The 14227-nt window shown below is 36.9% G+C and overlaps 1 protein-coding gene across 1 annotated transcript in view; it reads left to right on the forward strand.

Moving 5' to 3' along the window:
• The window catches only part of Sh3bgrl (SH3 domain binding glutamate rich protein like), a 74281-nt gene extending 66170 nt beyond the window's left edge, over positions 1 to 8111 (forward strand). The window contains exon 4 of the mRNA XM_036175469.1: positions 5864 to 8111. Within this exon, the coding sequence (XP_036031362.1) occupies positions 5864 to 5896 (33 nt within the window). The 3' untranslated portion in view covers positions 5897 to 8111. The remainder of the gene's footprint in view (positions 1 to 5863) is intronic.
• The last annotated feature ends 6116 nt before the right edge of the window (positions 8112 to 14227 follow it).

Here is a 14227-nt window from a genome sequence, read left to right on the forward strand (position 1 = left end):
TTTCCTACCGTTGTGAAGCACTGAAATTGCTGGTGGAAAAACGTAAAGTATGATGTAATCCTTTACAGACTTCTTAGAACCTAGTGAGTGTATATGTGCAAAAGATTATATAGTAAATATGTGTATAAGTCATTATAATTCAATACTGTGGTAAGTTCTCCATAACTATCACAAATAAAGTGCTGTAAGAATTCAGGAAAATTATCATTATTTCTTATTGAGGAGCTTAGAGACATTTTCAGTAGAAGGGTGGGTCGTATTTGAGCTGTTGGAAATAGCAAAATACTGAAATGACACTAAGTCATTTTTCATAGTGACAACGACTAAAAACACTGCATAGGGGCTTATAGCTGCACACGATAGTCCTACAGTGAGGGAACAGAATGTAGTCCAGTGTGGCCTCAGAATAGGGCATGTTAAACAAAGGGCACAGTGTTAGGAGGTTGAAGATTGGCTCGGAAGCTTGAGACCAATTTATGATTGCTGTATCTGGTAGCTTCACCCAAGGTCACTGGAAAATCCGGGAAAGTAATGGTGTGGGTTTTGTTTTGTTGTTTGTTTGTCCATTTGTTTGTCACTGTTTCACTTTGTTCCTAGCTGGTTTGGAACTCGCTATGTAGATCAGGCTGCTCTCATACTCATATTGATCTGCCATCCTCTGCCTCATGCGTATGCGTCACCATACTCGGATACTGGTATGGTTATTTCAGTATTTTAAGATATGGTTTGCTTAAAAAAATTAAAAAAATATGGCTTAATTTAATTTAATCTACATATTTTCCATTCTTACTTTGAGACAGGATCTTATCCCAGTCAGCCTTGATCCTTCCCCCGTGATGAGATTACATATCCACTTTGCTACAAAAATTTGTCTTAAGAAATTGAATTTAGTAGGAGTATGCTATGCACTGTGAACATTAGAGGGATGATATTTTCTAGCCAGATTTCTATTTTGAGGATATTTTAGGAGTCCACAAAAACAACTGAGAGGGCCTTAAGGTGAAATAGCTTTAACAAAGAGAATGCTGGATTTAGAAGGCAAAGAAGCAGAATCACATTATAATCTTTGACAATTAACGAGATGCTTGTGCATCTAAGAACTGGAATGGGCTACAGGTCTCCTTGGGCTATCGGCCTGTGATAAAACAAACTTACAAACTTAACAGGGGGGAGTTAATCTTGAAAATGAGAAGGCGCAATGTCTTCTCATGTGATTGATGGGCACAAGGAAAGGATTGCAAATAGAAATGTTGATATGAGGGAAGGCCACACAAGTTCATATTTGAAACTTTCTTCCTTCAGTGTGAGTCCTGAGGAAAACTGGAATTACCTGTGAGGCTTGAGAAGAATTTTGGAACATTAGAATTATGAGGGGAATTGGAAGAATTGGGTTTTTGAAGATAAGCCAAGGGGTAGGTTGTGACCATGAGTGGGAGTGAGAATCCTACTCAGACCAGAAAGTGTGAGGCCACAGTGGAGTTATTTGGCTTCTTATTATGGCTTTTTATGTCATTATTTAAACCCGGAAGAAGGAATAAAATACAGTAGCACTGGATATTATGAAGGGTTGGGTAAAGGGAATTAATATATTGGGTTAACAAAAAGACATCTGGAGTGGATTGATTAAAGAGAAATTTTGAATGTTGGCACATTTTCCCAAGACTAAAAGTGATCAGTTTGATGTATGAAGAATATTTTTCTATTCTGGTCACTTTTTTTTTTTTTAGTGACAACCACCATGGTATTATACCTGTAAGAAAGACTTGGCTGAATAGAAAGTGTACCAGATACGAAATTCACATAGTAGTGGCTGGAGAGATGGCTCAGCAGTTAAGAACGCTTGCTGCTCTTCCAGAGGACCTGGGTTTGGTTTCCAGCACCCACTGTCAGGTGGCTCAAAAGCAGATGTTACTCTGGTTCCACACCTCCTGCCTCTGAGGGCGACTGCACTCATTCACATGTGTGCACATAGTCCCATGCAGACACACACACACACCCCTACACATAGAATTTTTTAAAACATAAATCTTACCAAAAAGAAATTCAAGTAGTTAATCCATATTGTAGTAAAATGTGAAATTAGTAGAAGTAAAACAAAATGGTAAGACTCTATGCTGGAAAGTATATTGAAACTGTACTTGTGGCAGAATACGCTGTTATTCTTCTTTGAAAATGAGAAAAGCGAATGTTTGTCAAGAAACTCAAGATACTACTTTACTCCTTAACCCAGAAATTTCACACTCAATATTAGATAGTCTGATGAAGTAATCTTAGATATAGAAACGACTTTATGGATAAAAGTATGAATCAGACTATAATCAATAATCTCAAACTTTTGGAGATAAATGTTTCAAAGGAGCATCAACTAAATTAATTCATCAGTGAAACTTATAGATAAAATATGAGAATCATATATAATTTAAACATATGTTTTATGTCTATGTCTGTTATCTATAATATTGGAGACAAATGGCAACAATAGGGCCAACAAAAAATATTAGTCCATTAAGTGAGCTCATGTTGACATTTAAAAATATATCACAGCTTCCTCTTACACAGTTTCACTTTCCATAGTTCTGTCTACTCTGGTCTGGAAACATTAATAGGAAATTCTAGAAGAAACAACACATGGATTTTTGTCAATCTGAATAGCATGATGAAATCCCTCACCGTCCCAGTCCGTTCCATACAGGATCTCAATTGCCCTTTTGCCTGGCACATCGGTCTGTAGGCATCACATGCCCAATGGCAGTAGAGAAGGAACCACAGTCACATGACTTTTATTAGAGACGATTGTTCTAATGCACTATTATTAGTTATTGTTGGTGATTTCTAACTATGCTTTTTTTTTTATGAGTTTATAAGAAAAATCCAGACTGACTAGGATGTCTGTGGTTTTAGGTGTCCGCTGGAAGTTGGAATATCTCCTGTATTGATAAGAGGGAACCATTGTAGCTTGTGACAGAACTATATGAAAATGAGTTAAAGATTTGCTTTTACTGGTTAATTCTCTAAATCTATTGAGAACCTATGCATAGGACAAAAAGGAGCCTGGAAGGAATAGTAGCCAATAGAAGTGACGTTCTCTCATTCCTTATTTTCCAAATAACTAATAGTGCCTACCCTTTAAAATGATTGAAAATGAGTGCTACCTCAAAGAAGTGCACTGAAAGTATTTCCATAAAGCATGTTCTTGTGGAAGACAAATCTGCTTTATTTTCCCTTTTGCATACTTGGGGTACCTAAGAGCGAGAGGGTACTACTAATTCCCTGTCTTTCTTAATTCAAAAGTATTTCTTAGCACCGGCAGTTTTTACTGTGCAGTGAAAGTGATAACTTTAAGATAGGAAATAATAATAAAATAGTTTCGACTTTGGTGGAAAAGTAAATCCAGTGATACTTGTCTTGAAGGAGAAACGGATTTGACTGGAAAAGGCTCTTGCAGTAACCTGTTAACAGAGTTATGGTTCAAGAAACGTTTTCATTAATTTTGTCTGATTCATTATTTGGTGGAAAGTGGCCATAGAATCTGCCTCAGCCGTGGTATGTGAAACAATCCTATTTTCATTAAAAATAATCCATCCAAGAGATTCCTACCCAAGATTATTAACACCTAACTTTGGACTTGGTTCCAGTCAAGAGGTGAGGAGAAAAAGAAGAAAGAATTAATGCCTGTAATGAGTCGTTCACTGAGCCGTACACTTTGTATATATCCCTTTTCATCTTTTTCTCCTTATGTCACTTTGATGAGCAAAGTGTCTGCACATAATTCTACAGAAGAAACTGATTCTCAGGTAACTTACTTTGTTCAAGAATACACAATTGAGTGGCACAGCTGGGATCTGAATCCTGAATTACTTAACTCAAAATCTGTGTAGGTATAGGAAAAGTTTATATTTTATTCTTTTTAAAATTAAGATTTTATTATTATTGTTGTTGTTGTTGTTGTTGTTGTTGGTGGTGGTGTGTGTGTGTGTGTGTGTGTGTGTGTGTGTGTGTGATGAGAGGGCTCATTAGTGCCACAGTGCACATGTGTAGGTAAGAGGAGTGAGTTCCAGGATTTGAACTCAGATCATCAGGCTTGCATCATGGACAGCATGCACCTTTCCCTGCTGAGCAGTCTTACTGGTCCTACATTATATTTTATTCCTAAAATTAGATATGAACTTGCTCTGTAGACCAGGCTGACCTCGAACTCAGAGAATTCCACTTGCCTCTGCCTCTCCTGAGTGTTGAGATTAAACACACCTGGTTATATGATGCATTCTAATGGACAGTTACCTAGAATGTAGAATACCCTTTTGTTTTAGATGCCCATCTCAGTAATTTCTTTCATTAGGAAAGACAGAGTGTGGCAAGCTGGGATGTTTCCCGAGTACTGCTCTCTCAAAAGTAATGTGCACTTATGTGCAGCACTCGAAAGTGTTGTGCATTTCATGTGAAGAAACACTTGACAAGTATTATGTAACTGCTTCCCCGCTTGCATGTGCTAGTTTCTTTTTTATTGTGTGTGTGTGTGTGTGTGTGTGTGTGTGTGCTTGTGTTTTTTTTTTTTTTTTGTGTGTGTGTGTTTTGTTTTGAGGCAGGGTTTCCTCCGTGTAGCTTTGCCCCTTTCCTGGAGCTCGCTTTGTAGACAAGGCTGGCCTCGAACTCACAGAGATCTGTCTGCCTGGCTCTGCCTCCCAAATGCTGGGATTAAAGGTGTGTGCCACCACTGCCTGGCTGCATGTGCTAGTTTCTACTCAGAGTTTAGTTTAATTTTTAAGTATTTTGATAATTTCATACAAGTATATGATGTATTTTGATCATATTTACCCCATTCCCTTGCCTCCCTCTCCCTGAACCTCTTCTTTCTATACAATTCCACTCTTAGTTCTATGCCTTTGTGTGTGACCCATTGAATTTCAGAAGGGGTTGCTGATATGAACATAGAAGGGGAGGCGTTTACCAGAGCATATACACCATTTAAGAAAATTTACCTTCCCCCACCCTCAGCAGCTGTTAACTGCAAACATTAATGGTTAACTGCCAGTATCTTCTCAAGGATGGATGGGGCCTCATAAACCCCTCTTTTAATTCCATGAAGGAATGTTGTCAGGCCCCCATCTTCTATAGGTAACCACCCCGTGAGTTCATGAGAGGAACGCAAAGGTCATGATGTACCTAAAAGACATACCTCCCAATCCTTTTGCTCTTTTTTTTCTCACTCTCTTTTCCAAAGTGATTTTTCACACTTGGAGGGGTTGGTACAGATGTCTCATTTATGCCTGAGCATTCAGTAGTCATTTTCCTTAGTAATTTTACAAGTTATTAACCGCTGTGCATTGCAAAAGGAAGCTTCTCTCACCAAGTTTATAAGCAACGCTAATTATATGCTCATAAACACAAACATTTAGAAGACAATTTGGTGAATACAACATAACCACTTAGCAAAACAGTAGTGGGCTCTTCCTACTACCTGTGACCTCCCGGCTCATGGGCTTTTTACCAGGATCACAGCCAGATATGAATTTCCTCTTGTGGGGCTGGCTTCCAGTCCAATCAGAAAGCTGTTGCTAACCCCCATAAAAGTCACGCCGCCATTTTACCAGTGGTCCCATCTTGCCTGGAGAGTTAGTTGTTTGGTATACAGAGTCCAGAGCTGAATAAGAAGTTAATGCCTATTCTCTCCCAGCAGCTTCCATAGCACTTTCTGTCACAATGAAAGCTTCTGCTAATTATTTGAAAGCCTTTTTTCCTCTAGAAATAATTACTGTGCTTTTGAATAATCTTAGTAATTTGAGCTAATTTATTTTAACCAGGATGCATAAGAGTATCTGCCTTCTGACATTTACACGTATGTTTTGTTTGTTTTTTGTTCCAGGAAGCAGAAGCCCAGGCAAAGCAGCAAGCTTGAATGTTATGTGTTCTTCCTTCAGCATCTTGAAAAATAACGTATCTCCACTGCTTTTATAAAACTCCTGGCTTCAAAAGAAATGGGCTTAAATGTTGAAATAATAGATTAGTTGATGTTCTCGCATGCAAACAAGCATAATTAAAATGTGAATATGGTGGTGAGAAAAATGAGAGATGAAGTTAAAACTAAGTAGATATCATAGAATAGGATTGTTATCTGCCAAGGTATCTTATGTTCTGTAAGGATTTTACAAAAAACCATATGCTTCTTTTTTGATATTACTGTGTAGTGTAAGGATATCATCATTTCAACTTTGAGGAATTAAAAGAGGAGAAAGAGAGAGAGAAAGAAAGAAACTCTTATTCCAGAATTGCCTCATTAACTTTAGTGAACATGAATATTTTGATGTGATGTTACTGTTGCTGAAATGGATTTGCAGGTTATGTTATGATGTGTTAGACATTGTAATTTCCTATGGTGATTGTGACATTCTTACATAGGAGCAACTTGTATGTCCCGAACTACCAATTTTCCAGGCTTCTAGATGTAACCTTTCATTGCATATTCAGTGATCAAAATAGTTGATTTCCTATAAGAAAAGCATTGAATGCATTCCACTGACAGACTCCTTGTCTACTTATGCAGTTATAACAGAATCAAAAATATGGATGTAAGAAGATTGCAATTAATTTTAAATTGGCCCTTCTTGCTTTTAATTAACCATTATACAATATTGCCCCTCATTGTTGAAGACAAAAAGAAAGCTTAGTGGCTCCCTTCTCCTGCTTTAATATAGCTGGGGATCATGAATGCCACTGTCCCCTGTTAGCTGAACTTTCTGTTTCAGTTTTGACAGATTGTGTGAACACATTAGTCGAAGTGGAAAGAATTGCTAGCATGCTTTGATTTTGTCAGAAAACACAACTACCAAAGAAAAGGAACAACTTTTGCAATATTTTGAAGATAAGCATGACCCAAATCACTTAACCAGAAGGCATTGATATTGTACCTTTGTCTTGTATTACTTTATTTTTCAAAACAATCACCTTTTACTTCAAATGACTGTATCCTATCTGCTGTTTGCAAGACTGTACTCTCAAAAATCCAACATATAATGAAGCCATAGCTTTGTTTACTGAAATTAAAACTTGATTTGATGCTTTTAAATAAATGTTTTTAGAAACTGTGTTACTGGACTCTAAATAATATACAGTAATTTTGATGAGTAATTGTTATAGTTGGTTAGAAAGGATAAAACAAACAAATAAGGAAACAAACAAACAACAAATAATTTGAAGGCAATTTCTCAGTGTTTTAGTGACCTGAAGTTTGGACTGTGTATTGGAGTCAAAAGTATCCCGTTTTTTTTTTTTTTTGTTTTTTTTTCATTTTACAAAAAAATATTTCCGAGAGAACTCTGTGGAAAACAGAGTGCTTTTAATGGATTCTGGAGTGAGCAAAATAATTTTAGCTATTATTTTTTCTTGAACGTTGCTACATGCAGCAGGTGATACTTGCATTATGGACAATTTTAACTTTTGTTTTGTATTAAATAATGGTGTTTCAGACAGGCATTATTCAAAACTAGATGCATTGATTGATGCTTCTCGCCATGGGATAATACCCTGAAATCGTCTTAAATCTGTAGGTGGAAAGTAAAAGTTTGGACTGAGTCTTCTCCAATTGAAGTCTTTCATTTTGTCAACTGAGAAACGTGCCTGGTCGATGAAAAGGAAATAACAATTCAGAGGATTAAGATGAGTTTTGAAAGAAACTCCACAGTTTGTGCCTGGGAAATAAAATTCTTGATTTTTCTTTATATTATGTTTGGCATATTTGTGTTAATAAACAAGACTTGGTAATTTGGTAATTTCACATTTTGGAGCTCATTTACCTTTTAGAATTTTTGATTTTCAGAAAGTCCATTTTCAGAAAACACTATAAATTGTTAATTGTGGTGTTAAATGCAAATAATTCTTTAGGAATCTGATCATAGGTGAATAGAGAATTTTGAAACAAAGATGATTTGGATTGGGAAAGACTAAGTAAATACAGGGAATTTTGGTGAAATCAGGAAAAAAACAGTAGAATTCACATGGATTTTGTTAAACACTTATTGGTGTTTAAACTATATCAAGTTTGTCATTAATCCTTTTCTATGTAACACAGATACTTCTTTTCTTCTGATGAATTCCAATAAAACCAATTAAGTGATTCATGTTTGATTAATTTGAATCTTCTGGTCTTCTGCCCTCTCCCAGTTTCTGAATATTACTAGTTAGTCATCCTGTTGTAACTAAGTTTTGCCTTCCTATATATAAAGAGTAACCATTCCTGGGGTTGGGGAGGTGACTCTGTTTTAGAGCACATAGGGCTCTTCCAGAGAAGCTGTGTTCTGTTTCCAGCACACACATGCAGCTCACAACTGTCAGTAACTAGAGTTTCAGGGGATCTGTTGCCCTCCCTCTGGCCTCTACTGGCCCCAGGCATGCGCACAGTACACCAGCAAACATTCATCCACATTAAATAAGAATATTTTTGAAAGAGTAACCATTCCGTTAATGTAATTATTATTTTGCTACAATTGTTTTTTAACATGTTCATTGAGATATTTTATATACTTAGAATTTACCCATTTAAAAATGTAAAATTCCGTGGGTTTTGCACAGCCATCAATACTGTGTGAAAGACTTCAGCATCCAACATCCTTGCCTATTAGTTCTTACTCCCTCAGCTATGCGGAACCAGAAATTAATTTTGATCTTTATGGACTTAATAGTTCTGCAAGTGTCACATAAATGGAATCATAAAGCGTTTGATTTTTGGTTAATGGTTCCTTCAGTTACCATGCTTTTGAATTTCATCTATGCTGCATCATGTGGTAAGTCATTGGTGAATACAGCATCTGTTTTTATGTTGTCAAGTAATATTCCATTGTATAGATAGAACCACATTTTTGCTTCATAAATCATTTGGTGTATATTTTACATGTATCCATCTTTATCATGCATAATACTATGAATGCCAATGTACTTTTTTTGTTTGAACCCTGCCTTTAATTCTTTTGCATATATGTGCAGATGTGGTTCGTGTGGTAGTTCTGTTTAACAATTCGAGTAACTACCAAATATTTTCAAATTATTTTTACTATTTTACATTCCCACTAGCAGTGTTTGAACTTGGTAAATTCTCTAATGCTGGGGAAATGTTTGCCATTTTATCTTTCTTTTTATTATAGCCATTGTAGGTGCTATTATATGGCATCTCATTAGCGCTGTGGCTTACATTTCTTTGGTGGCAAAATACATGGAGCATCCTTCTATACAGTTATGGCTGTATGTATATCTTTTTTTGGAAAAACGTTTTTTCCAGTCCTCTGTTTAGTTTTGATGGCTTTATTCTTGGATTATAATAATTCATTCTATAATAGGATTACTTGTCTATCATTGTAGACATGATCTGAAATGTTATTTTCCATTCCATGGGTTTTTAATTTTCATTTTCTTGAAGGTGAGTATTTGAAGTTCACTTTTTTTAAATTATAACTAAGGGGACAATACTAAACCAAAATTATGATGATATCATTTCTATACTTTCATGGGATACTTTTATGTTGTGCTTTGAACAATTATACGTGTGATATGTTTTGAATTACTTTTTGTGTATGATAGAAGGTAAGAATTCAAGGCCATTTTATTTTGCATGTGGATTTTCAGTTGTCCAAGCACCATATGCAAAAAAACAAAACAAAACAAAACAAAACAGAAAACAGACAAATCCCTTTTATCCCTAGTAGAACTGTGCTGACTTTCGTTAAAGCTGAGGTGACAATAAGTATATATTTTTAAAAGTTATTTCTACAGATTATGTAATTATGTAGCATTATGTTTTATCACGGTGTTCAAGAACGGGAAGGCTATGCAGTGTGGCATGATCAAGCTAAACAGCATTAACTGTCACCTTGAAATTCATTCTTCTGGCGTAACTGTAATGTCACTGTTTGCCCCAGGTCCTTCTTGCCATGCCTTCCGCCACCACCACCCTCTGCTAACAGCCGTTCTCTTGCAGTTCTATGCATTTGATTGTTTTAGATGCACATATAATTGAAAACATGCAATGCATAGTTTTCTGTGCCTGCTTTATTTCCCTTAGCTCATCCATGCTAATGAGAATGACAGTTTCCTTCTTTTTAAAGACTGAAAAGCATTGCATTATGTATACACAACACATTCTCTTTATCTGTTTACTTATTGATGCGTACATAGATTGGTTCCATTACTTAGCTACTGTAACTAATGCTACATGTTATAGTATATTTCTGAATAATTAATCTTATTTCCCTGTCAATGTGCTACATGTGTACATATGACACTACTTCACAATTTTGATTTCTGGGGTTTCTTGTTCAATTTAATTTTTTTCAGGTATTCCTGAAAGATTTTTTTGTGTGTGTGAACTAATGGGAAAAATATTACAAAGTAAAACCTTTTATTTTATTATTAATTGTATTTATCTATTTTGCATCTCAATCAATTCCCCCCTTCCCCTCCCATTCCCTCCTCCCACCTCCCTCTTCCTCCCCTCCATCCACTCCTCTGTTTCTGCTCAGAAAGGGGCAGGCAGACGTCCCATGGGTATCAACAAAACTTGGCATATCAGGTTGTGGTAGGACTAAACCCCTCCCCTTGTATTAAGGCTGGGCAAGGTGATCTAGTATGAGGAACAGGTTCCCAAAAACCAGACAAAGCATTAGGGATAGCCTCTGCTCCCACTGTTAAACAAGTAGACAAAGCTACCCAACTGCCACATATATGTAGAGAACTTACGTCAGTCTCATGCAGGCTCCCTGTTGTCTGTTCAGACCCTGTGAGCATCTATGAACCCAGGTTAGATGTTTCTGTGGGGTTTCTTGTTGTGTCCTTGAACCCTCTGGCTCCTACAATTCTTCCTCCCTCTCTTCAGCAGGACTCCCCAAGCTCAGCCTAATGTTTGGCTGTGAGTCTCTACATCTTTTTCCATCAGTTACTGGGTAAAGCCACACTGATGACAATTGGAGTAGGCACCAATCTATGAGTATAGCAGAATATTGTTAGGCATCAATATATTTACATTTTCCCCCAACTGTGTTTGATTCTATCCTAGATCTGTAGGCCATCCAGCCTTTGGGTCCTGGTACTCCAGGCAGTGTCAGGGGTGGGCTCACTCTGGTGGCATGGGTCTCAGACTGGACCAGTCATTGGTTGGCCACTCCCACAATCTCTGAGCCACCCTTCCCCCAGTGCATCCCATAGGCAAGACAGACTGTAGGTTGAATGTTATGTGACTGAGTTGGTGTCCCACTCCTTCCACTGGAAGTCTTGCCTGGTCACAAAAGATGGTCAGTTCAGGCTAGGTATCTGCTATTGCTAGGAGTCTTAGCTGGAGTTATCTTTTTATATTCCTGGGAGTTTCCCTTACACCAGGCTTTTCTATTCCCATACCCCTAGCTCTGAAGCAATCAGTAGGTAATGATTTTAAAACCTGATTCATTAATTTTCTTTTTTTTTTTTTTTTTTGGTTTTTTGAGACAGGGTTTCTCTGTGTAGATTTGTGCCTTTCCTGGAACTTACTCTGTAGCCTAGGCTGGCCTCAAACTCACAGAGATCCTCCTGGCTCTGCCTCCTGAGTGCTGGGATTAAAGGTGTGTGCCACCATCGCCTGGCTTTTTTTTTTTTTTGTTAAATTTTTTTAAAGAAATATGTTGAGTAAGGCTAGTGTTGAAGACATATAGTAGAATTTGTTGTTTCAAAACACCATGCAAGTGTCTCCTGCAATACTGTATTTGAATATCAAAGAAACTGGTAATTTCATATACTAGGTAGCTTTAAAAGTATTTATTTTTGTTGGGATAATCTTTTTGCACATTGTATGAAGATGTCTCTGTTTTATCTCACTTGCCTAAGGCACCTTCTGATTGGTTTAATAAAGAGCTGAATGGCCAATAGCTAGGCAGGACAAGGATAGACAGGACTTCCAGGGAGAGATAGGAACTCTGGGAAAGAATCTGAGGTGGCAGGGGTTGGGGGGTGATTCACAAGCCAGATGTGAGAAAGTCAGATATATGGATATATGGTATGGAGGAGTGGTAAGAAGTCATGTGGCAGAAAGTAGATTAATATAAATGAGTTAATTTAAGTTTCAAGAGCTAGTTTGAAAAAAGCCTAAGCTAAGGCCAAGCCTTCAAAATTAATAAAAAGTTTCAGTGTCACTGTTTGAGTGGTCCAAAGAAAGACCTGCTGCATATTTTTATATGTTTGTGTGTGTATGTGCTACCTAGGTACATGTACCAGAGGAAGACAGAAGAGTAAGTCATATCTCTTGGAGCTGGAGTTTCAGCCCCAAGAAAGCCCACAGAAACATCTAACCTGGGTTCGTAGATGCTCACAGTGTCTGAACAGACAACAGGGAGCCTGTGCTTCTGGGAACCAAATTCAGGTCCTTTGCAAATGCAGCAAGCACTCTTAACCTTTGAGCCATCTCCAAAGCCCTGCTATCCAGTATTTTAAACAATTTGCCTCTCAGATATCACTGCTTTCTTCTAACTTACAGGCTGATAGATTGATGCTTGAATCACACTATCAAATTAAACCAATTAACTGTAGAGATGCATGGTTAGATAGTTAAATTAGATAGGTGGATAGGTAGGTAGGTAGAACTAGCTAGCTACCTACCTACATAAGTGATATAATATACATACACATTTGTTACTGACTTATTTCTGATTGACTTAATTGTTAGCCTTAATACTGGACCATTATTTCAGGTATAGGCTACTGAAACATAGAAGTGTTGTGTAAATAAGGTATGATTGATGAAATGCATCAGATCTATTAATTTGTTTCTATTATAATAAATTTGTCTTATATTGATGTGTTATAGTACTGTCATTTTCCAGGACTGTTTTTGTGATATACTCTTAAGTGTGACATCTCCTTCATTGAAGGAAAACAAAACAAGTCACATCTGAACTATATAGCTTGTTCCTTCCATCTACAATTTCTAAGGATATAAAGAAGCTGTAAATTAAATACAAACTATTTTCTACAACCCATTTGAGAAACCCAAACTTTACTGTGTTACAATCTCCTGCAAGGAGTCCATTTTGTGTATCATGGCTTTAAATATATGTCTAAATGAGCAGAATTTGTGAATATCTATCTATCTATCTATCTATCTATCTATCTATCTATCTATCTATCTAGTCTGTCTGTCTACCCACCTATCTATGCATTTGTATACACACATATTCACATGTATTTGGTTTGTAATTGATTTCTAACCTATTTTATTGGCATATGCTCATTGTACACGGTAATGGGTTTCATAGAAGAATATTATGTATTTGATTGTATTCGCTCTCTCCAGCTCTCCCTCTTCAGCCTCTCCCCTTCCCGCTAGCTCCTCCCTTCCCCAGTTTCATATCTACCTTTCTACTTTCATGATGCATATCTCCCGTATAATTGTGTCTACACAAAATCCAGTGTTTCTGATGGAAGAAAACAAATGTGTGATATTTGCCTTTCTGGGTCTCACTTATTTTACTGAGTGTGATCGTCTTCAGTTGCACCCATATTCCTGAAAATGACGTTGCTTCATTATTTACTACTGAAATTTTCTCTATGCATTCATCTGTTGATGGACATGTGACTAACTTTTATTGTGAGCAGGGCTGCAAGTTAACACAGACATGCAATATCTCTGTGGTGTATTGACTTAGGGTGTTTGTTGGTAGGAAGAGGGTTTGTTTTTAGTTTATTTTTAAATTATATGTATATGTGTATGTGCTTGTGAATGCAATACCCACAGAGCATGTATGTATGCAAGTATAGGTAATGCTTTTAAATCAGGGTAAATACACATATGCACTAAGTTATTTCTTTATGGCAAAAACTTGAAAAACACTTTAAAGACAGTATCTATATCAGAAGACACTGCTCTGTGGAGTAGCACACCATGACATACCACTCCTGCCAAACTATGTCATACCAATTAGTCACCATCTCCTCATTCAGCCCTCCTCCCAGTCTCTAGTTCTGTTCTCTCAATTCCAGTTGTGCTAACTTTTTGAAACCATTTCATCTTTTGAAAAAGTATTTTTTGAGATTATAATATAATAACATCATCTCCCTCTTCTTCAACATACTAGAAAATTTCCCTTGTACCTCCTTTCTCTCTTTCCAATTCATGGCCTCTTTTTCCATTAAGTATTACTGAATATGTATGTATAACCAACAGCTCTTTAACTGCATTTACAACCCACTCAACAAAAGGGAACTCATTCTTAGTGCTGGA

This window comes from Onychomys torridus, chromosome X (genome assembly GCF_903995425.1).
Source record: "Onychomys torridus chromosome X, mOncTor1.1, whole genome shotgun sequence".
NCBI lineage: Eukaryota > Metazoa > Chordata > Mammalia > Rodentia > Cricetidae > Onychomys > Onychomys torridus.